The sequence below is a fragment of the Notolabrus celidotus genome, chromosome 22 (genome assembly GCF_009762535.1).
Source record: "Notolabrus celidotus isolate fNotCel1 chromosome 22, fNotCel1.pri, whole genome shotgun sequence".
In the NCBI taxonomy this organism is placed as follows: Eukaryota; Metazoa; Chordata; class Actinopteri; order Labriformes; family Labridae; genus Notolabrus; species Notolabrus celidotus.
The window spans coordinates 22133455-22156489 of NC_048293.1; the positions used below are offsets into that span (position 1 = coordinate 22133455).

Consider the following 23035-nt stretch of genomic DNA (forward strand, 5'->3'; position numbering starts at 1 on the left):
TGTGCGTTCTCTCTGCGTTCTCTCTGCATTCTCTGTGCGTTCTCTTTGCGTTCTCTGTCTGTTCTCTTTGCGTTCTCTCTGCGTTCTCTGTGTGTTCTCTCTGCGTTCTCTCTGTGCGTTCTCTGTGCGTTCTCTGTGCGTTCTCTGTGCGTTCTCTCTGGGTTCTCTCTCTGTGTTCTCTGTCCGTTCTCTCTGTGTTCTCTCTGTGCGTTCTCTCTGCGTTCTCTGTCCGTTCTCTCTGTGTGTTCTCTCTGCGTTCTCTCTGCGTTCTCTCTCTGCGTTCTCTGTCCGTTCTCTCTGTGTGTTCTCTCTGCGTTCTCTCTGCGTTCTCTCTCTGCGTTCTCTGTGAGTTCTCTCTGCGTTCTCTCTGTGTGTTCTCTCTGCGTTCTCTCTCTGAGTTCTCTGTGCGTTCTCTGTGCGTTCTCTCTGCGTTCTCTCTGTGCGTTCTCTCTGTGCGTTCTCTCTGCATTCTCTGTGCGTTCTCTCTGCGTTCTCTGTCCGTTCTCTCTGTGTGTTCTCTCTGCGTTCTCTCTGCGTTCTCTCTCTGCGTTCTCTGTGAGTTCTCTCTGCGTTCTCTCTGTGTTCTCTCTGCGTTCTCTCTCTGAGTTCTCTCTGCGTTCTCTGTCTGTTCTCTTTGTGTTCTCTCTGCGTTCTCTCTGCGTTCTCTCTGCGTTCTCTGTCTGTTCTTTGTGTTCTCTCTGCGTTCTCTCTGCGTTCTCTCTGCATTCTCTCTGCGTTCTCTCTCTGTGTTCTCTGTGCGTTCTCTCTGCGTTCTCTCTCTGCGTTCTCTCTGCGTTCTCTGTGAGCTCTTACTGAAGGTTGATTCCCAGTATTCATGGTCGTGCTGAAATCAGCTCTGAAAGTTTTTTTGAATGTGATATTAGCGCGCTCTTCTGCAGGATTTTGCATTTTACCCACGTTATTTTACAGATCCACTCACATACCAGCACTGTCCTATTAAATATTCAAAGGAAAGTTTGTGCCAGGAGCTTGATATCAGACTGTATCGTCGAGGAGCTCCAACAACTCCACTTGTCTCCTGCAGTTCTTTGGTTTTGTTTTCCCTCTTTTTACACTGCATGAATTGCTCTCTAATGTATTCCCATTACTTTGGATCTGCTTCGCCCCTCGGGCTACCACAGTGAAGGCAGTAGCAGAGACACAGCTGCATGCACACGCACACACACCACACACACTTGTTCTTGAAGCTGCACTGCATAGCCTTTTAAAGAGAGCACCGATTGACTTTCCATTGCTCAATTTAAACGCTCGGTGCCCTGCTAGGTGCTCGCAGACAAACTGGCACGAGTTGTGTAGTTTGGCATCAGGAGTCGAACATTTCTCCAGCCCAACGCTTACATCGACTATCTATTACTCATGATCGCACTCTTTGAACGCCTTAAGAGACGGCTGCCCATGTATCACACTCCCAAGTATTAGGATTGACTGAGCGCTCAAGAAGGAATCGATGTTTATCAGTTATTCATTTGTTTTCCGAAATGAAAATTTGAGTCCAATTTAGACTCTGAAATATTGAGACCTGAAAGCCACCGACCCAATGAGCAGCACACTTTAATGTCCTGGCTGAAGCTGCGTCTTTACGCTGTCACATCAGGTTGGTTATCAAAAATCACAGAGACTCACCAGTCCTCTCACAGGTCAAATAAAACAAACCTGTGGTCAAAGCTAACCGTCCCATCGTCTTTAAAAGGCATCCTTGGTTAAATTATTCTCTCAGCTGGACATCAGATCGTTACTGCATCTTTAAATCTGCAATTTTGCTCCTAAAAAAGTCAGTCAGGTGTTCTAAAGTCAGCCCAACACAAAAGGATTTTTTAAAATTATCTCTGGACATTTCAAAATCAGGATTACAATACATTACATATCACATTACTGGTTTCACGATATGATTTTATTACAATACGATTTTCCAGTTTTTAGAATTTTGATTCCTTTATTTAAATTTTCTGACGATAAAGATGCCAAATATATTTTACCCTTGTGCTTTCTTTATATATTTAAGTAGTCTTTTACAAATTTGGGATTAGTTACTTAAAAAATGTTGCACTGAAAAAGTCTTGCAAACAGATCTTTACTTGAAATGTTTATATAAGAGAGTCCAAGGATTTTAATGCGTTATGAAAATAGGTGCAGTCTATGTTTCCAGCATTAAAGCACAGAAAGCTTTTAAAAACCAACTTCATTTTCTCAACAATTGACTTCATGTTTCGCTTTGTTCGGCAACGTAAGAGAAGTGCTGGTCACGTGTTTCTGCACAGTGTTGTTCTTCTGTTTGTAGAACCATTAAAGCAATGAGAGGCGTTCAAACACCATAGTGTTAATATGGTGTGCAGTTAATGTGAGAGAGTTCTGATGACTCACTGATGTTCAGGGATTCCTGGTTAATGCAATGGCATTTGCACTTTTCAGGAGGTCCAGTTTGGTTACGTTCTTAGGACAACCCTTTCGATCTAAGTCTTTCTTTGACCTTTGATAACATCCCAAGGTCTGCACACTCGTAAATAGTGCTCTGCTGGCCTTTGTGGCTCTGTATGCTCAGCTCATAGGTGGTAACTCAAATTCAAAGCACTTAATTGATGTTTTAATTCCATTTGACACTAAGTGATTTTTCCTTTACTCATCAACTGAGCCATCTGCAAGTTTTAAAGTGAAATGAATCCCTCAAAAGCCACAGTGCTAGCAGGAAGCAAGTGCCGCTTAACTACAGTGAACAAAAAGGGACTTCTTCTTCTTCTTTCTTTAGTGCAGGTTGCAACCAGCATTAAGGTGCATTACTGCCCTCTACTGTATTGGAGTGTGAACCAGAGTAAACACAAAGGCACAAAAGTAGATTACAAAACTAGCACACCACTAGAAAAACATTAGCACCTCGCATTAACGCTGACAGTCCTTAATAAAAGCAACTCCTATTGGTAGTTATTTATCTGATTCAAGTTTTATTATCATCAGTCTAGATGGACAGATTGTAAGATAAATATATGGATGCATATAGACGGATGGATGGATGGACTGAATGATTAAAAGGTGTAGATTTACGAGTTGTTTCCTTTCAGTTGTGGACACTTTAAAGGTTTTTTAAAAGACTACCACGAGAGACGAAGAGTGAAGCCACGAGAGAGCGCTGTCCAGACAGCGTTAAGATGGAAAGCGGGCAGTAATTGAAGCGCTGTGGTAAACGTGGGGGAAGAGTGTGTACTCGCTACACTTGATGGCAAAGATTAAAAAAAACTCGATGTAGATAAAGTGAGATAGAAATCTAGATTCAGCAGCTAAAGATGGACCAGCTCGCTGAGCTTCAGATCTGATGACAATATCAAAGAGACCCTGATCAAAGCCTGGGGACTCACCTGAATATAGGCTTCTCCTTTTGGGAAATGTGTGTGTGTATCTTTGTGTGTGTGTGTCTGTGTGTGTGTGACAGTGTGAATGATGCTCAGGCAGAGAGACAGAGGGATGAGGCAGGGAGATGAGTGATGGAGCTGTGCAGAGAGAGAGAGAGAGGGAGAGAGATGAGAGGGTTTAATAAGCAGCCATACGTAGCTCAATGCCATCTGTAGGTTCCTGCCTTCAGGGCTGTGTGCAGTCTGTGTGTGGGCGGATGGGTTTATATTCTCATCTCGCACTCTGTGTCTCTCTGTCTCACTACGCCTTCCTTTTCTCTTTTTTTCCCTCTCTCTCTTTCTCTCCTGCTATGTCCTCATCCCACCCTGTTTCTTATTTTCCCCCTTTTCCCCTCACACATTTCTCCCCCTCCATCCCTCCCTCCCTCCCTCCCTCCTTCTCCTCTTCCTCCTCCCATCCAGGCTCCATGGTGCCGTTCTCCATGCGGCTGCTGCATGCCGAGCTCCCACAGTACCTGGCCAAGCCCCAGGAGGCTCTGGACCGCCTGCACACTCTGAAAACCGTCTGCCTCGCTGTGAGCGCGCACACACACACATCCACACAAACAGCCTCTGGATGAACATAAAGATATGCATACTCTGTAGTATTCGCACAATAAAAACTACACACCCACACAGAAGCACATTAGCCATACAAATCCTTAAGCCCACCTGTGTAAACAGCCAAATATGAATGGATTTTAGAGGGAATATGCAGATTCTAATACAAACAGATAAAAAGCCTTCAGCTCTGGCAGTGAAGCAACTTCCTCCTTATGAAGTTTCCACCTCCCCGCTCCCCTCCCTCACACCCCTCCCTCATTAACAGATCCTGGAGAACTTGGAGAAAGGCTTGGCTGAGGATGGCAGCATGATCACCTTAACACAGGAGAACAGGCAAGGTAAGCGCGCACACACACACACACACACACACTCACTTATGCACACAGACGCTTGGCTACAGACCTGGCCCCGGTCCCAGACTGCATCACACTGAGGAAGGAGAGTGAGGTCATGAGCCCCAGTGGGTAACACACACACACACACACACACACACACTAACACACAAACACACACGAGCACTGAGGTACACCTGGTGCAGGATTGCAGCATACCTCGGCCACACATACACACACTCCCAACCACACAAACTCCACCAATGCGGTGCTCTAAAAGTGTTTAGCACCTCAGTGCTTCTGTACTCGCTCTGAATATCAAACGGTCTCTCCAGCCCTTCACGCCAAGCAGATCAATACGGATCAATCCCATCCAATCCACTCACATCTGCACAAGTGTGCTGGGGAAACAGGCAGGCACCTTCATCTGAAAATTCACCACTTTTAGGGAGACACACCTCCACACACACCGATGTAAATAGACTTCATTTATTCTTCTTTTCTCTTGTCTCACACGGCAACGTTCCTCCGATCGATGCAGCGTTCTCTGAGTCCTGTGATGACTAATTTAGCAACTTTTACAGAGGTTGTGTCAGGTTTTCTCTTGTTAAAAGCAACTAGAAGCCATTTAATCAGCTAATTCAGGGCGATGCACAACAACAAGCCACTTGGCGAAGTTGAGCTAAATGCACCAAGACACTTGCTTATAATTGGGGGAAACTGGCAGGGTGAGGCGTGTGCGGATTTATGCGTGAGGGTGCCGCGCTTCTGCTAGTTTCTCCCCCTTCAGAAAGCAGCGTAATAGCCGTGCCCTCTGTCTCTCCTCTCTCTGCCCACGCAGACAGTCGACAGTCAATAACGCAGGGGCCTTGCCTTCACACATCAGACCCCAACTGAGTGATTAGCTCCTCTCCCCAACACACACAGGCTCACACACACACACACACACGCGAACATGTGTGCAGCAATGAATACTAATAGGCCTGCAGACTCGCTCTTCCACAGGGCGCTGTGTCTGAGGAAAGAGGAGTGTGCCGCAGTGTCTTCCTCACCACCTCGCCTTAAAATAAACCTGCGAGGAGGCGGCGGCGGCGAGGGGGGAGAAGGGGGGTAATGAGAGCAATGAAGCAATGAAAACGATGATGGAAGAGAGAGGGGGGGGAAAGAGGGAGGGCGTCAGGGGGATGCCCCAAAAACCTTTAAAAAAAAGTAACCCTGCTGTCCGTTTGTCTTCTTCTTCTTCTCTCCCTGTTTGCAGTGTCTCTCAAGCTGTGGCGGTCTCGCCTCAGCCGGGTCATGTACTCCATGGCCAACTGTCTGCTGCTCATGAAGGTATGTGCATGTGTGCGTGTGTGTGTATGTGTGTGTGTGCGTGTGTGTGTCTGCTCAGGTTTGTGTGTCATTCGCGGTGTGTTGGAGAGGATGTGTCCCTGTGTGCCTGTCTGGATGTGCGTCTGTGGGAGGGTGTGCTTCTCTGTATGTGTGTGTGTGTGCGTGTGTTTGTGTGTGAGAGAGAGACTCTGAGATCTCTGATGCCAGCCTGGTGGAGGATTCACAGTGAAATCCCCCCAGACTGACCACTAATTGGATTCTTGGTCAGTGAGAGAGAGACGGAGAGAGAGTGAGCGAGAGGGTGAGGTGAAGGCTCGGATCAGACGGTGGAGAGAGCCACAGTGCCACCTACTGGTGAGAGCTGAGATTACAGCCGTGTATAATTGCATTGGCTCTCAATGAGAAGCAGCTTTTATAGGACAGGTATTCATGCAGGTACTCTGTGTACAGACACAAACACAGACAAAGGTAACACAAGCTATTAGAAATGAGAATGCTGTGAAAAGGCTCATAGATATAATTAATGTAATGGTGCAGTGAGGAGGGCAGAGGTGCTGGATTTAACGTGGTTATGCATTCAACTCCTGTATGTTCAAAGATTTATAGCATTTGCAATCAATTTCAGCATCTCAAACTCACCTTTAACGCACGTTACCTATGTTGGAGCACCTTGCAACGAATCATAAATACAGCACATCGTGCTTCTTAAATTTAGTGATGCACAGATCCAACTCTTTAAGTCCCGAGACGATCTGATCAATAATAATGATAATAATAATTTATTTGTAGAGCACTTTTCAAAAACCAAGTTACAAAGTGCTTCACATGAGCAGCAAAATAAAACAGGCAGTTCATAAAATCAACAAGTCAAGATAAAGACATAAACGGTTCAAAGGTTCAAAGGTTTTTATTGTCAATTTTCACTGTATATACGAGACATACAGGAAAAACGAGATGCTGTTTCTCTCTTCCAGCTTTTAAATATCTAAAATTTAAATATAAAATACAATAAAATATAATAAAATACAGTTTTAAAACATATTTTAAAAGACATAAAATTCCCCTAAAAGAACTCTAAAGGAATACAATTGTTTTAAAATATACTTCTTAAGATGGTCGGTTGAAATAAAATAAAATAAAATAAAATAAAATTCAGATAAATCAGGAAAGGCTCTGGGACAAAAGTATGTTTAGAGCTCACTGACTCAGCAGACCTGATCTCCTCGGGCAGATGGTTCCAAAGTGTCAGACCCCTCACTGCAGCGTAGCTTTAAATTTCAGCTTTAAATAACTTCCTCCATGTTAGGATGAGACTGGGGATTACTGTCATCAGGCTCTTCTAACTTTGTAAAAAGCAATTCACATCTATTCATATATATTTCCACTACCAGTCAAAAGTTTGGAGACACCTTCTCATTCAATGGTTTTTATTTATTTTAATAATTTTCAGCATTGTAGATTAATACTGAAGACACCAAAACTATGAAATAATCTGGATTACAACAGTAGTCAAATAGGGCTATCCATTGTGTACTAACCCTACCTCTGAACAACACAACTGATGGTCTCAAAAAGAAAGAAAAAAGAAAGAAAGGTACTTTATTAATCCCCAGGGGGCAAATTCAATTTTTTTCACTCATGCTTTTTTGGACATGTTACACATACAGTTTTTTTTGGTATATACATACAAATGCACATACATGCAGTTAACATGCTTAGGGAGAGTCATATGTCATATGTCAGAGTGAGGATACTGCCATCAACCAGCGCACCCAGAGCAGTAGGGGGTTCGGTGCCTTGCTCAAGGGCAACCAGCACCTCTCCAGCCACCAGTCCACTTGCCAAACTTCGTTCATACTGGGACTCGAACCGGCGACCCTTCGGTTCCCAATCGGCGACCCTTCGGTTCCCAAGCCAAGTCCCTATGGACTGAGCTACTGCTGCCCCTACACATTAAGAAGGCAAGTCCTTCTACAAATGAACTCTTGACAAGGCTCATGTTAATTAGAAACCATTCCAGGAGACCACTTCATGAAGCAGACTCAGAGAATACCAAGAGTGTGCAAAGCTGTCCTGAAGGAAAAAGGGGGCTACTTTACAGAATCTAAAATATAAAACGTATTCTGCTTTGTTTAACACTTTTTGTAAATTAAATAATTCCCTATATGTTCTTTCATAGTTTTGATGTCTTCAGTATTAATCTACAGTGTTTCAAATAATTAGAATAAATACAAACCCTTGAATGAGAAGGTGTTTCAAAACTTTGGACTGGTAGTGTATGTGATGGTAAACTGTATTCCAAGAGTTCAACCAGGGTACAGAATCCCAGGCGTTCCTCATCCCATCACAAGCTTCCTCACGTCTTTGCAACACAGCCACCAAATGAAACATGAGATGTGCACGTATTGAAAGTTGTTGGCGTAGCAAGTGTAGTTAGATTTCTGCATGCTACATTTGGACATTTGGTCTCTTCCCTGCAAAATAGACAGATCTACAGATGTGCTGATGACGTAGTTCACACACGTGGTTGTTGTAAACACTGAATGGATCGGCTCTTTGTCACTGATACCAGATCTAGCTCCGAGTCTAGTCTGAATCTGATACCAGGATCAACTCAATGCATCCCTAAAGTGCATCATAATGAACATAACCTGTTCTGTTTTTGAAGTTCGACACACTGTACGCTTGCACACTGTAGCTGTTGAGTCTAGTTTCGTAGTTTCAAACACAACTTGTGCAAACTTTCCCGCTCATTAAGACAAAAGCTACAGCACAAGTCCTGTGCTTGGTTCCAACCTGGTCCACACTCTCTCTCTACCCACACACACACGCACACACCTCGCTGACCTCTCTCGGTCGTCGTACTCAGCAGTGCGGTCGCCATGTGAGTGATGTGAAGCAGTGCAGCGTGGAGGTGGGAGGAGGGTCACATCGCCCTGCTAATACTCCATATGTTTGATTAATGCCCTCTCTCTGTTCACGCCTCAGCTTTGCTCCTCTTTACCTCGCTCGCCCTCCACCTGTCTCCACCTCCTACAGTTCACCCAGCTTTACCTCACTCACCTCTAACTAGTGGATTACTTTACCTTCCTCTGCTCTTCTTCTTGTTAACTCTCTCTCCCTCTCTCTTCCTCTCTCTCTCTCTCCCTCCCTCCCTCCCTCCCTCTCTCTCTCTCTCTCTCTCTCAGGACTATGTTCTGGCTGTGGAGACGTATCACTCCACCATCCAGTATGAACCCCAGCAGAGAGTGCAGCTGCTCAGCGGCATAGGACGCATCTTCCTCCAGGTCTGCACACACACACACACACACACACACACACACACACACAAACACACACACACACACACACACACACACACACACACACACACACACACACACAAACACACACACACACACACACACACACACACACACACACACACACACACACACACACACATATGCTCTACGGATACATGATGACACACTGATTCCCAACACGCACACACACAGCTTCCTCCACCCTTCAGAAATCACCCAATTTTCAGCTAATCGCCCGATTCAGCACCTCACACTTCAAGGTACTTCATCAGATTGATCTTTTTAAGATCCTCACATATTTCCTTGAAACAGTCCTGAATGAAGGTTTGCAACTTTGCTTCAAATGTTCACATCAGCAAATCACAAAGTGCAGGGTCAGTGTTTGCTGTGGGGGGTGAAAAGTTCAGTGAAGATAAAGAAAGGCGGGGCAGAGTTAAGATTTCTAGGTTTAAAAGATGATTTGTGTGATACTATGGTTTAATAGTATCATGCTGATATTTTCCCTTTGCATTTTACTTGAGTGGTGTTTGTTAATATATTTAAACCTGCTACTCTAGCGCCCTGTTTATGGCAGACATCATCAAAAATATGTGAATGCATTTACAACAGAAGCAGCATTTTGCACTGCGTCTATGTTCAGTTACAGCTCATAAGACTTATGAGACTTTTAAAAGTAAATGAAAAACCTATCTGGCTTTCTTTTTATTCATGTTTATTTTATTTTTTTTAAGTTATATTTTTGGCCTTTTTGCCTTTATTTGATAGGACAGCTGAAGAGAGACAGGAAATGTGGGGGGTAGAGAGTTGGGGAAGACTGGCCGGGAATAGAGCCGGCGACACCTGCGACGAGGGCTGTGGCCTCTGTATGTGGGGCGCTTAGACCGCTAGGCCACCAGTGCCCCTTATTTATCATTTTAATTTCACTTTATGTTTATTTAAATATTCTATTGTTTTATTTCTTTTTGATTCTTTATTTTTTTTATTGAATTACTATTTGTATTGATATTTTTAGCGTTCTTTATAAATCTTACAACAAAAGCAGCATTTTGCAATGCGTCTGTGTTGAGTCACAGCTCATAAGACTTTTGAGACTTTTAAAAGTAATATAACATCTTTAAATTCATCACTTAAATATACCTTTATTTTAACTTTAATATTCTATTCTTTTTTTATTTTTAACTCTTCAATTTTCATTATTTAATTCCTATTTTTATTGATATTTTTAGCGGTTTTTATTTATCTTAGAATGTTTTTGTTTTATCTTTTATTTACTTATTTATTAACTCTCTCTCTCTTTGTTTTTTAATTATATTTATTTTATTGCAATTGTGTGCTTAAGTCTCTACTACTAAATCCATTTCTGTTTTAAGTTTAGTCATTATATATAAGATTTTTATATCCTGACTTTAGTTCTGTACTCAAAGATCAGAGCATTGATTCAGTTTTCTCTCTTTTTAAAAATCATTTTATTAAATAATTCTAAAGTCTTGTTTCTTAATTTTTTGTTCCATCATTAGAGAAATATTTGTGTTATCTCCATTATTCTCTCTCCTAATGTTCCTGTTTGTATTCTTTGCTGATGATATAAGTTAGCTTCCCCAGGGGCATCACACAATCCGACCTAATTCATGAATGCTGTACAACACACACACACACACACAAACACACACACACACACACACACACACACACACACACACACACACACACACGTACGTGGATCAGCTAATGTGTCGCTGCTTTGTTCTCGTCCAGATCGGAGACGTTAAAACAGCAGAGCGGTATTTCCAGGATGTGGAGAAAACCTGGCAGATGAAAGGGAGCCAGCCGAGTCACACCACATGCGTGCTGATGAACAGGTACGTGTGTGTGTGTTTGTCATGTACTTCGCACCTTCATACAGCATGCGTGCGTGTGTGTATGTGTGTGTGTGTGTGTGTTCAGGATATCGTTGCTCCATGATAGCGGTGCTTCCTTCGGGGCCTTTTGCAGGTTTGAACTTCCTCCTGGTGTGTGTGTGTGTGTGTTTGTGTGTGTTTGTGTGTGTTTGTGTGTGTGTGTGTGTGTGTGTGTGTGTGTGTGTGTGTGTGTGTGTGTGTGTGTGTGTGTGTGTGTGTGTGTGTGTGTGTGTGTGTGTGTGTGTGTGTGTGTGTGTGTGTGTGTGTTTTAGCGCAGGAGGTCACACCTGTGCAGCTCCGGCCTGAGGGGAAGTTAAGTATGAGACATAGCTGAGGTGACAACCTGTCTCCCTCACGCTGAGTGTGTCGATGCTCGCTTTGAAAAGCTGATGATTGATGTCATCATAGAGTCACGGCTGCTGGTTTTTGTGATCAGCTAAAGGAAAAATGTTAAAAAAGATGGGGGGAAATGTTTTTTTTTTATCTATCAGCAACACCGTTTATTCTGTCCTCTGAAACCAAAAAGGCAGAGAGAGATCTGTGCAGTATTTATTCCTGAATGAAGACTACATTTCCCATGAGCACCGTCACCCTCTGTGATAAAGATGTGTCTCATCTTTTTAATCTTCTTTGCTCGTGATGATTTGCAACTATGTCTAAACTTCATAAACTCTGATTTGTCACTGCTAGCTTAAAAACAGGCGAGCAGACGTCGTCATTCCACGTACTTTGTGGACGAACAGCAGCTTGATTTCTCATTGCAAACAAACCAGATAATCGCTGCACAGGTTTGTTGTGATGAGAAAGCCGGGGACGACAAGACTCTTTATTGTGTTTAGGTGGGCTCTGATTTGCAGCTAGATTTATTCAAACCAGAGTAATCGGCTGAAGGAATGAAGCAGATTGGGGGCCACGGCTGCAGCTGCTCCCCTGCAATGCATCCAGTGGAACATGTAGGCGCAGTGATTGGACGTCCAAGTAAAGCATGGCAGGAGATTGCATATAAGTGAAATCTTATGTCCAGAGTAAGGAACTAACAGCTTTGTGTCAGCTGTTTGTGTTTGTCCCTTCCATGTTCAAACAAAACATCCCGTCTGTGCAGAAAGACAGCTGCAGGAAGTCGTAGTTTTTCCAGTTTAGTGAGGAAAATCTAGTCCAGCCTGCATGGAATCAGAGAGCAGGGCCTTGAGTTTAATAAGACATGTTCACAATAACTTAAAGACGTGTTTGCTTGTGCAGCTAATTTTGTTTTCCAGGAGTTTTCCTCCCTTGTTTCATTGTGATCGCTGTAAATGTAAAGACTGAGTGTGTGTTTGTTTATTTTCAGAGCCTTTGTCTACCTCAGTCAGAACAACTACACTGAAGCTCACGGGTCCTTCGCTGAAGTCTTGAAAATTGACCCCAAGAACCCTGTGGTAAGCTTCCATATTTCCACTGTAGTATTTATAAAGCAGGAAAGGCTGGAAATCAAGTATTTTAAATTAAAGAAGCATGCATTTACACCCTGCATGTGCACATTTTACTGTCAGATGAAGCTCAAGCTAGCTTCGATTAGTTGGTGTATTTTATGCGCTTTGTCTTTATGTGCTTTGGGCTCAGATGGTGAGTAAACACAAGCAGCAACCTCAGTGTAGAAAAATGATCATGCAATTTGTCGTAGCTGTTGCAGAAGCTTGCAAAAGTTCGGTTGTAAGTGTTTCTAATAAGGTGACTGGCATCGTTTGGCTCCAAAAAAGCCTCTTCAGGAACCAAAAACTCACTAAAACTGCAGCTAAGTTTAAAATGTTGTTTTCATATCCTCAACCTTTCCTTCCCTCCCTCCGTCCCCTCTCAGGCTAACAACAACGCCGCGGTGTGTTTGCTGTATCTCGGCCGGCTGAAGGAGTCCCTGGGTCAGCTGGAGGGTCTGGTGCAGCAGGACCCGGCCCTCTACCTCCACGAGAGCGTCCTCTTCAACCTGACCACCATGTACGAGCTGGAGTCGTCCCGCAGCACGCAGAAGAAGCAGGCGCTGCTGGAGGCCGTGGCCTGCCGGGAGGGCGACAGCTTCAACACGCAGTGTCTTAAACTGGTGTGAGAGGCAAGAGCATGAACTGGAAGATAACACACACACAACACACACACACACACACACACACATCCTCCCCCTGTGTGAAAGGGAATTAAAGCCCAGACGTGAGATCTGTAGAGGGAAAAAGTGAATGTGTACTGCTTGGTTTAGCTTCCAAAAATCATGTCAATTTTCATCTTTAGGATTACTCTTTTAGATTGATGTGGAGGACCAAACAGAGGTGCACATTTCTCTTTGTGTCAGCACATTGAGGACTTCCTGTCCCCGTGAAGAGAGACCTGATAAAGACACAACAGGAACACACACTAGAGGTCACCCACAGGACATGTCTACTAAAGTCCAGTTTTATTTATCAGATTTACGGGATCGTTTGACCCTCATGGAAATTCCCAAACTAGAAGATCGAAGCTGCTCTCATGTCTGCACCGGAAACATGAAGCTGTAAGGACGGTTAGCTTTATTTAGCATCACGAATGGAAACAGGGAATGAGTCAGAGTTGCTCTAACTTAACAAAAAGACGATGAGATGATCAGCAGGCAGCTAGAATATTCAGCAGAAACAGAGAAGCAGTCTGGTGTCCTTTTATTTTAGTTTATTTTTAATGTTTCTCTGGAGATATTTCAGTTAAAGAAACTACTTTTGACATTTTTAATTCAGACATTACAATAGGACCTCCTGCAGAAGAATAAGGGACGATTCAGAGCTCCACCAGGAGAGGTTTTTAACTCTATGTGAGCATTCATGATCATGAGGGAGCTTCACTTTCTGCATGGGAGCTTTAAACTTTCATGCACATTTTTAATCCTGCAAAGATAAAGACGTGCAGGAGTCTTTTTCCTTCCAGTGAGAGCATATCAAGCATTACTTTACTAACCTCATCGTGCAGCCAACACTCTTCAATCTGCAAGTGAACCAACCAGCTGCAACTCCAGCTTCACAACGAGCGTGCAGACATGACAGTAGCTTCCTTTTTTTCTTTACATTAATGATGCAAAACGTAAATATAATCACAGAAAGTGTCGAACTCTTCCTCTAAAGATCATCAGACTAACTCTTGTGGGACGAGCGCTGGTTTTAAGGGAGTTTCAGGCTCACGCTGTGAGACCTGACCCGGGCATTAAGCTGAGCTTCAGTGTCGCTTTAAGACTAATACACTACCACACTTCCTCTGCACACACCTGTACACCTGTAAACCACTCCACTTCACCTGCACAGGTGACTATAACTCATGCAGTGAACAGATTAAGACGCGCTTCAGATTACATCACTTCCTGTCCTCTACACAGACTGTACATTTGTACATATCAGAAAGGCTGATTGTTTCCTGTTGAAATAATTATATCTAAATTAATGTCATTTTTAGTGATGCGTCCTCTTTGATTCTGTTTACAAACTGTGCTGATCATATTAATGTATATTATTATAAATAATTTGTTTTTATCTGAAATAAAAACTCTTTTAAATCTTCTCTGAGTGTCGGGAACGTTTAAAGAAAGCAGAACACGAAACAGACTGAGCTTTATAACCGCTTTATTTTCCATAGAACAAAAACTTTGACTTTTATTTGACTTATATTTAATAGCTGATCAGGAGAAGCTGCATAATTCATTTTTACAACATGCTGAAGAAGGTAAGGACACAGAGTAAGGCACTGCTGATTGTTCTGCTGGGAATCGATTATTCAAACCCTAAAAAAAGGTAAAAATATTCTTTAATTTCTGCTTTAAATTCAAAGTACAGAGTCTAAAAAAAAGGGAAGCATAATTAAATATTTCTAAGGTTTTATTAAAGCATTATCACCAGACAATAAAAGTTATTGCAAGTATTGTATGTTTCAAAATAAGCTGATTATCTCTACAAATGGAGCACCTTTTCAAATAAGGTGTGCACTTTCTACAGTAGCCCATAAGGGACAAAAAACATGAGCTTCAAAGCTTGAATTTGCACTTAAAAAGATTCTGCAGCTACATTAAGTTCAGCTGAATAAAAAGAGGAGGATGAAGTGGATTTGTCAGTTGGGTGCAATCTGGACTCTCACCACTAGGTGTCACTAAATCTCAAACACTGCCCCTTTAAGTTAAAGTAAAACTGGCATCAAAACTAAAGTCCTTTTTATTTGCTGTGTAGTATGTATGACACAAAACTAACGGTAGCTGCTAACGAGTGAAATGTGAAGTTTCCTTAAGTGTAAATTGGGATGAAATGAAGAAACCTGTAGCTTTCTATCTGAAACATCACCTCTGAAACTGTGGACGTGTCTGCTCAGCTACAGGACACCTTTAAATAATCTAGATTATTCTTTAAACCATCAGTGTTCATGTGGAACCTGCTCTTGCTCAGGATCCCTGCAGAGAAGACAGGTACTTCTGCCGGATCTCAAACTCGTCTGCAGGTCGGTTGTAAGCTTTCCACACCGGTTCCCCGACAAACAGCCTCATGGCTTTTGTGTACTCCTGAAGAACAAACAAACAAACAAACTTAAAGGGAAGATTTAGTTCTGCACCAGTATGAAACCACAGAGGAAAGCTGTTCATGTAGCTAGCTGGAAGCTAATGAACTGCTGCTGTTTGAGAGAGACAAAGGTCCAGTCTCCACACTCATGGACTTGAAGCCAGGTTTCTTGGAAGTGCATGTGTCCCTCTGTCACATCCTCGAGTGTGTGAGCTCTCTGCAAACTTTCCTGAGGGGCTAACTCAGAGTTCATGATGTGAGGGACACACACCTCTCTAATCTCATCTGTAAATGCAAACAAACTTCTGAATATTGAAGCTGTTTTCATTTAAGATTAGGTATATAACTAAATGTGAACAAAGAAAGCATGAAATACTTTATTGTTTTGTTCCTCAATGCAGTTTTATGACTTTAGATTGTATTTATTCCACGTTTTTAAAAGTGTTTTGTTCATTTTCACTCCGTCTCATCCCCTCATGGACTCCTGCATTCCTGCACTGCACATCAGACATTATTAGCCTCAGTGGGAGTTCAGTGCTGAGGTGTCAGGGTGGAGGTTATGCAGATATTTAGACAAATAAAGGAACTTTTGTGTGTTCAAAAAGTCTTTCTGACTTTAAGTTATTGAGCTGAGTGAAAAAAAAACCAAGATGTTAAAGTCGTAGCTGCTAAAGAGACCTTCAATGCTTCCTCTCTTATCACCTTTAGATGAGTAAGCACTCGGCATAATCCTCATAATGCATCAGTTAAAAATATATATACTTCAGATTGGCCACAGGCTGTCAGCAGCTAGGAAGTAGATTTGAATTTTAGATCACTGCCTGAAGAGAAACTGAAGTAAACTTTCCTTTAAATGAAAAACAAACAGAGTTTTGCATTCTCAGTTAAACATTACTGACGTCACACGGCTGCAACAGTGTGAGGAAACAGTGACACTCTAAACTCTGTGCATTCCTAAATCATATAAATGAGAATAACTTTCACATACGATGGTAAAATAAAAACTCATCTGTACATTTTGTTTGTATTCTGATGTAAAAACAAACCCATCGGGATGTCCTCTCAATATTTGCTCTACTTATTCCAATATTGTTCTTTTCTGCAGCTTCGCCTCCTCAGGCATCTTTTACTTTTCAGCTCCACTAATCCTGAGGTGCAAACACTCTCAGACATCCACAGTCGGTGTCACAGAACCTCCAAAGAGGCGTCCAGGATCCAGACTGTCTGGAGGGTTTGTATTACTTATAAGCTCCTGATTTCTGCATCTCTAAAAAGCAGAATCCTGCTTATATCAGAGTCTAGAGCTAATGTTAAGAAAATGAAGAGCAATAATGTAAGTTTTCAGCTTTTCAAGGGTGCTGAAGTCGTTCTTTTAAACATGTTTTCAGTGGTGAGGAATTAAATGATATCCAACAGCCAATCAGAATCAAGTATTCACTTTAACCACAGTGGAATAAACTGAAGTGATCTACGTACGGTCTCGTCGGGGGTGAAGCGGTGGTAGATGCCGGCCGGTAGAGTGATCAGGTCTCCTTTGGTCAGGAGGATGCGGATCCATCGTTCCTGCTTGTCCCTGACGTCAAAGTAGGCCCGGCCGTCCAGGATGTAACGGATCTCATCGTCCAGGTGAAGGTGCTCCGAGTATAAAACCTTCAACTGAGAGACACAAAGAGACAAACTGGGCTGATTACAAAACGTTGTAGAAGCTACAGGTCAGGAGATGCATTGATTGTGAAAATCAGGGAAATAAAAATGTAGCCTTTCTTTTTGCATCACTTCTTTGTTACTCTCTGAGACTGTTTTACAACTGAGCTGATGAATTTAGATTCTTGCAAATAATCTATCTTCTTAAAATGTCAATGCACTAAGAAGAAACTCCCACACTGAAGACTTTATCTTTCACATTTGACCATGGTAGGTAAAGGTATGATAGATTTTCTGCATGAAATTCAGAATCAAAGTAATAAAGATAAATAAATCATGCAGATAAACATCGGCTACAGATGTCAGCTGCATTCAAATTTTCATTTCTAACGCTCTGAGACTCTTTCAGCTCATTCTTCTGACTTAGAGTTATCATAGAGTTTGAAAGGTACGTGTTCTGCAGTGTTCTGCAGTGTTCTGCGGTTACCTTTGCTTCATAGTCAGGCAGTGTGTCCCTGTGGATCGTGATGGTGTCCATGAAGGAGTAGCCCTGCTCTTTACGGATCTTCTCCAGCTCTGGGTCGTTTTCGTAGATGTCGGCGTTCAGCTGCAACGACAGAGGAAAAAGCTCATGTGTGGAAAAACTGCATCGATATGATCTCTGAGGAATGAGTCAGCAGGCAGTGAAGATGAGCCTCTTTCTGTGTCTCTAAGTTGGGTTTAAAACAAACTGAAGCAGTCCACGCTTCTTCTCTTTTCTGTTAATTTTGGTGAATAAATACAAAACATTTAATGGTTGATTCCATCTGTTTAGTATGATTTAAAAAACTTTCAGGGTCAAACATAATCAGACTTCTTTCAGTCACACTGATAAAATAACTTTTTAAAAGTGAGCAGAATTGTTTTTTTATGTTATATAATCCAGATTATGTGTTGACAGCTGGTCCAAGAAATTTAATAACTTATTAACAGCATCGAGAGCAGTGTGTCATTGTGGATGGACAACTAGGACAACTATTTTTGACACACAAATCTTTCTAAACCACAAACTGATCAACTTTTAAATGTTTTTACAGAAGAATAAATCATGCATATTGACTTATTTCTAATGCAACAAATCCAAACATATACTTTACTGCCAAACTTCACATGGGATTGAACATTTTTTACCAATCATGCTTTAAAACCTGCAACATTAAACTTGTAAAAGTTGTCATTTTTGTAAAGATGTGTTGGGATCTTTAAAGATTAACTTGCAATATGGCTTCTTGCAATACAAAATGTAACATTAGCCCCTCATGGAGCCTCTTATGTAATGATGAACTCTCATGTGATGCATATGGAGAACAATCCAGCAGTTTAAATCACTGAGAAAACTTTAAAGTACTTTAAATTATTCTGTTTAGTGAGTTTAATGTCATTAGGACTATTGATAATGAAGCTTCAGTGTATTTTGCATGCAATTAAAAGCTCAGCAGTTTCAAACTAGAAGAGGAATGTCCACATATTAGTTGGGATTTGTTGAGGATCACAAAGTTATATAACCCAGATTAAAGATTAACCTACAGAGATTATGCAAACTATTAAAAGTAATGAAACACTCTTTCAAAATTAACTGATACCAATGAATAACAAGGTGTTGAATCAGCTGTTTGCTAAATAACATGTGTTTTTTTACCTTCCATGAAAACACTCCCAGAGCCTTTAACTCCTCCAGGGACACGGACTGGTTCGGGTCCAGTCTGTGAGGCTTCTTCACGTCCTCCTCCGAGCTGTCCATGAACCAGGCTTCTATCGCCATGCTGGAGACACCTGTGGGACCTTTATGATCCGGACTCCTGAGAAGAACTGAGACAGGTTACTGATCCAGTCCAGACTCACGCCAGGAGACGGGAGAGAAGAGTCTGCAGATCACTTCCTGATTACAAATGTGACGCATGCGCTGTGAACGTCAGGCTGAACAGCTGTTATTTCAGGAATTTTAATAACAATGAATAATTTATTATTTCAAGTACATTTTTATGAAGATGTGTTAGAATTAGTAACCACATTTAGCTGGTCTGATTTTATTCTCAATGAAAAGTATTTACAGGAACAAAGTTTGTGGAAAGGAGAACAAATTAAAATGTTTTTTATTGTATTTTTATCTTTTATTCTCTCACATTTACGTTTTTAAACACAATCCCATATAGAAAAAACATAACTTTAAAAAGAAATGGCTTTTAAAGTTACACCTGAAAGTGAGTTTTATTTTAAGGAATGCTGAAATGTAATGCAACACTGCCCTCTGGTGTTCATTTTGATTAATTACACCTCAATATTTCAGTTGTATAAAGATAATTAATAACACTTTTATATGAAATCAGGCCTATTTAATATAAAATCATCATTACATTAATTTAATATGACAGTTTGTGCTCCACAGTCATAATCTGGACTCATTTATTCACCTTTAAAAGTTGTGAGTAAACATTATTGGAAAGTAATCTCTCCCACTTTTCTGACATGGCGTGAATGCACCACTCAAGTAATAAAGAAAGCAACAGAAATGGTGGTTTAGTGTGATGTTGTGTTATTCTGTGTAAGATTGAAGCTCGGAGGAGAAAAAGTCACATGTCGACGAGGATGGGATTCGAACCCACGCGTGCAGAGCACAATGGATTAGCAGTCCATCGCCTTAACCACTCGGCCACCTCGTCGCTGCGTGTGCCGCTCCACAGTTTGAAAGATTTTACACGATCAACCCGAACTTATATTACTCCTCTTTATACATGCATTATGGTGGATTTCACATCAGCTGATTTAAAATATAAACTGTATTTCAATGTGCAGAGAGACTGTAGAACCTGCAGGAGACACCAAAGCAAACATATGCATGGATTATAACCCTTAAACACACTGTCAAGGATATTTATAGGAGGATAACATGAAGCCTTTGTATTGTTGAAGGTCAAACTGACACAGGAATAAGACCTGTAATTCAGCAAAAACTCATGGGCTCTTTCCAGAAACATCCTCCCCTTTTAAGCTAAGAAGTGTGCATTATTATTCTGATTTCAGGCAATTCAAAGTTCTTTATTCAGATAATAATAAAATAAAGACAATATAGAGACAGTTAAAAACATTGGGCAATTAAAAACAAGATAAAAGGAAAGTAAAACTGGTCTAATTGTTTGTCAAACTAAGAAAAAGTGATCTGTTTTAGCACACTACACTTGTGTTTGTTAGATGTATTTCTAATCATTGTGTTTATGCAGGGCTGTAAGCAAATGTAAAATAATGTGGGAGATTATTTAAATGACATGCTTTTAGTTTACAGAGGTGTGTTGATTTAACCACCAGAGGGCGCCAGACTTTGCAAAGACACAGCCAGCACCCCACCTGGTTCACCTGGAGGGTGTTTCATAAAGCAGCGCTTGACCTGAGAGCTGTGAAAATGATGAATCTCTCTGTGATGTGATTCCTTTTAAACCAATAAGGTAAAAAGATAAACCAGCTGCAGGAAAACATCAAATATAACATTCATGTGTTGTTGTTTATTTCCTCTGTGAGTGTCTGAAATCCTCCAGCAGAGTCAGTGTCCTGTGATTTCAAGGTGAACTGACACCACAGCCTCAACAGGAAGAGGAGACGTCATGAGGATGTGTCGGATGAGCTGGCACCGGAGCTCATGTGAGAAAACCAAAGACAGACCAGCACATTGGAACACATAGACTCAGAGATCTGCAGGGAGGGATTTGATTCGTCGCCATAAAACACGATGACGTGAATCGTTGCTCCTGTCATTGTTTTTTATTTACTTCCACTGCTGCTCACTAAATATTCAGATTGAGTGTTTCAGCTTTTATCCACAGGGGGAAACACTGCACTTGTGTACTGAAACTCAGAGAGAAATGCAAAAAAATTTCATATTTGTATTCATTTCATCACCACAGAAGTCTTCACGTTACAGGCTCAGGTTTGTGTGATTGCAGAAACAAGAAAGACAGACATAGTCCAACGAGGAGGGTCCGAATAGAGACCACATCAGTCCTGAGGAGCCAGGTCCACCATCCAACAGGGTCCAGATGTAGAGCAGCTTTATTAATGTAGCAGAGTTCAAACACAGGATCAAATCAAAGTGATTTTTATACACAAAGATATGGCAAAAAGATATAATCTCAGTGTTAGAAGTTAGAAATAGAAAACTGCAGGACTATAAAGCTGCACGGAGATATTTTGAGCTCTATAAAGTTGATCTAGCTCGCCAACAACCAGCCGTAAAATGACTCTGTCTCCAAAGCTCCCAATTCCTTGCAATGTATACATTCAGTTTTAGAGTTTTCCCATCTTGCAGGATTCAAACTACCTCTACAGTTTACACCTGGAGGCAGCCAGAAAAGCACAATTGAAGATATTTTATTAGAATCCAAACTAGTAGATTTGAGCTGAAACTTGAGCTTTATCGAAAGAGGCACATTGAAAGAAACTGAAGTGAAAACTTGCATACAATCTTTGTTAAAAAATCCTGCAAGTCACAGTTTAATAAGGTAATAACAAAGGGATTCAAGGTCCAAAGTTTAAATATAAACATTATGTAATCAAAATAAAGCCTGCTATTCATGACATCCAATTTATCAATCAATCAATCAATCTTTATTTGTATAGCGCCAAATCACAACAAACGTTATCTCAAGACGCTTTTACAAACATAGGAGGTCTAGACCACTCTATGTCAAATTATGAACAGAGACCCAACTTCAAGACAGGGTAAGACTCAGTCTGACCCCACCTTAATCCATCATGAGCATTGCACATCGCAGTATTTAGCTAGTTACAGTGGTGAGGAAAAACTTCCTTTTAACAGGCAGAAACCTCAGGCAGAACCAGACTCATGTTAGACAGCCATCATGCCTCGACTGAGTTGGGTCTGGAAAGACAGATAGAGGGGAGTAAGAGAGAGAGGTGATAGTGATGAGACGAGTAGTAGAAGCTGTTGCCGCTGGAGTCCAGTACGTCCGTATCAGCTGGAGTCCAGAACGTCCACAGCAGGAGGACGTCTACGGCAGCTCAGAGGAATCTACTAGACAATGGAGCTCAGGGACTCCAGAAAGGTCTATGGTTAGTAACTTTAATAGGACAGGCAGAGTTAAAGTAAGTGATGAAGGGGTTGGGGGGAAGGGGGTGAGCTAGGATCCCAGTGTGTCAGTGCGCCAGTTCCCCCGGTAGTCTAGGCCTATAGCAGCATAACAAAAGCTGGTCCAAGCCTGAGCCAGCTTTAACTATAAGCTTTATCAAAAAGGAAAGTTTTAAGCCTACTCTTAAAAGTGGAGAGGGTGTCTGCCTCCTGGACCCTGACTGGTAGATGATTCCAAAGGAGAGGGGCCTGGTAACTGAAGGTTCTACCTCCCATACTACTTTTAGAGATTTTAGGTAATTTTCCAATTTAGTGGACAGATGATGAATCAAATTTGCTCCAAAGATAAATCAAGGTCTTCTAGAAAGGAAAGATTTGTGAGGTGTGTCTGAGCTGCATATCTGACTGATTTGAGAAATTTCTGGTACATTTACAACAGCTGGCCACTAGATGGCAGTGTACAGGACGACTTAACTAACATCCAGTGAAGTCGTCGATGAACAAACACACCATCAACACGCATGCATTCAGCAGAAAGCAGCCTTTGAGTGGTTGCCTGCTGCAGTGATCGAAGTGCATGAGCTGTAGACTGATGAATACCTTTGAATGTAGTGTTAACAGCTTGTTGTAGTGCCCCCTGGTGGCTGTACAGCTAAGTGAGCAGCGTTGTTGTTAGGATTGATGGAAAAATATATTTTGAAACAGGAATTTTAAAACTGCAGCTCCTGTGAGGAACTTTTGGTTCGTAGTGATTTTGGCGCCCCCTGTGGACAAAGCGTTCAGCTGCTTTCTTTAACAGACAAATATATATTTCTCATCCTGTCTCCATGGTTTCCCACATTAACAATCATTACATCGATGTATTCTCTCTGTATGCTGATGCCTTCGTGTTTGCAGGCCATACAGAGGCGTCAATTTTA

At 41.7% G+C, this 23035-nt stretch overlaps 2 protein-coding genes and 1 non-coding gene across 3 annotated transcripts in view; 1 reads left to right on the forward strand and 2 right to left on the reverse strand.

The window, feature by feature from the left end:
• Positions 1-14372, forward strand: part of trappc12 (trafficking protein particle complex 12) — a 39468-nt gene extending 25096 nt beyond the window's left edge. The window contains exons 6-12 of the mRNA XM_034675597.1: positions 3825-3937; positions 4231-4303; positions 5556-5629; positions 8818-8916; positions 10690-10793; positions 12160-12247; positions 12667-14372. Of these exons, the coding sequence (XP_034531488.1) occupies positions 3825-3937; positions 4231-4303; positions 5556-5629; positions 8818-8916; positions 10690-10793; positions 12160-12247; positions 12667-12909 (794 nt within the window). The 3' untranslated portion in view covers positions 12910-14372. The remainder of the gene's footprint in view (positions 1-3824; positions 3938-4230; positions 4304-5555; positions 5630-8817; positions 8917-10689; positions 10794-12159; positions 12248-12666) is intronic.
• A 45-nt stretch (positions 14373-14417) lies between these two features.
• Positions 14418-18936, reverse strand: adi1 (acireductone dioxygenase 1). Its single transcript, XM_034675600.1, has 4 exons — positions 18678-18936; positions 17487-17606; positions 16832-17011; positions 14418-15357 (listed from the first exon to the last, which is right to left on the reverse strand). Exons 1-4 carry the CDS (start codon positions 18798-18800, stop codon positions 15241-15243), a joined length of 540 nt encoding a protein of 179 aa, XP_034531491.1. The 5' UTR covers positions 18801-18936; the 3' UTR covers positions 14418-15240.
• Positions 18937-19616: 680 nt separating this feature from the next.
• Positions 19617-19698, reverse strand: trnas-gcu. The gene has a single exon. It is a non-coding gene; the product is annotated as a tRNA-Ser (tRNA).
• Positions 19699-23035: the final 3337 nt, after the last annotated feature.

What these genes read in the sequence shown, in the direction of transcription:
- adi1 (XM_034675600.1), bottom strand. Translation starts at nt 18,800, where the DNA reads ATGGCGATAGAAGCCTGGTTCATGGACAGCTCGGAGGAGGACGTGAAG. An exon ending in TGCCTGACTATGAAGCAAAG is followed by an intron (nt 17,012 to 17,486) that starts GTAACCGCAGAA and finishes TGTGTCTCTCAG; the next exon opens with TTGAAGGTTTTATACTCGGA. An exon ending in GCTTCACCCCCGACGAGACC is followed by an intron (nt 15,358 to 16,831) that starts GTACGTAGATCA and finishes TTTGTTCTTCAG; the next exon opens with GAGTACACAAAAGCCATGAG.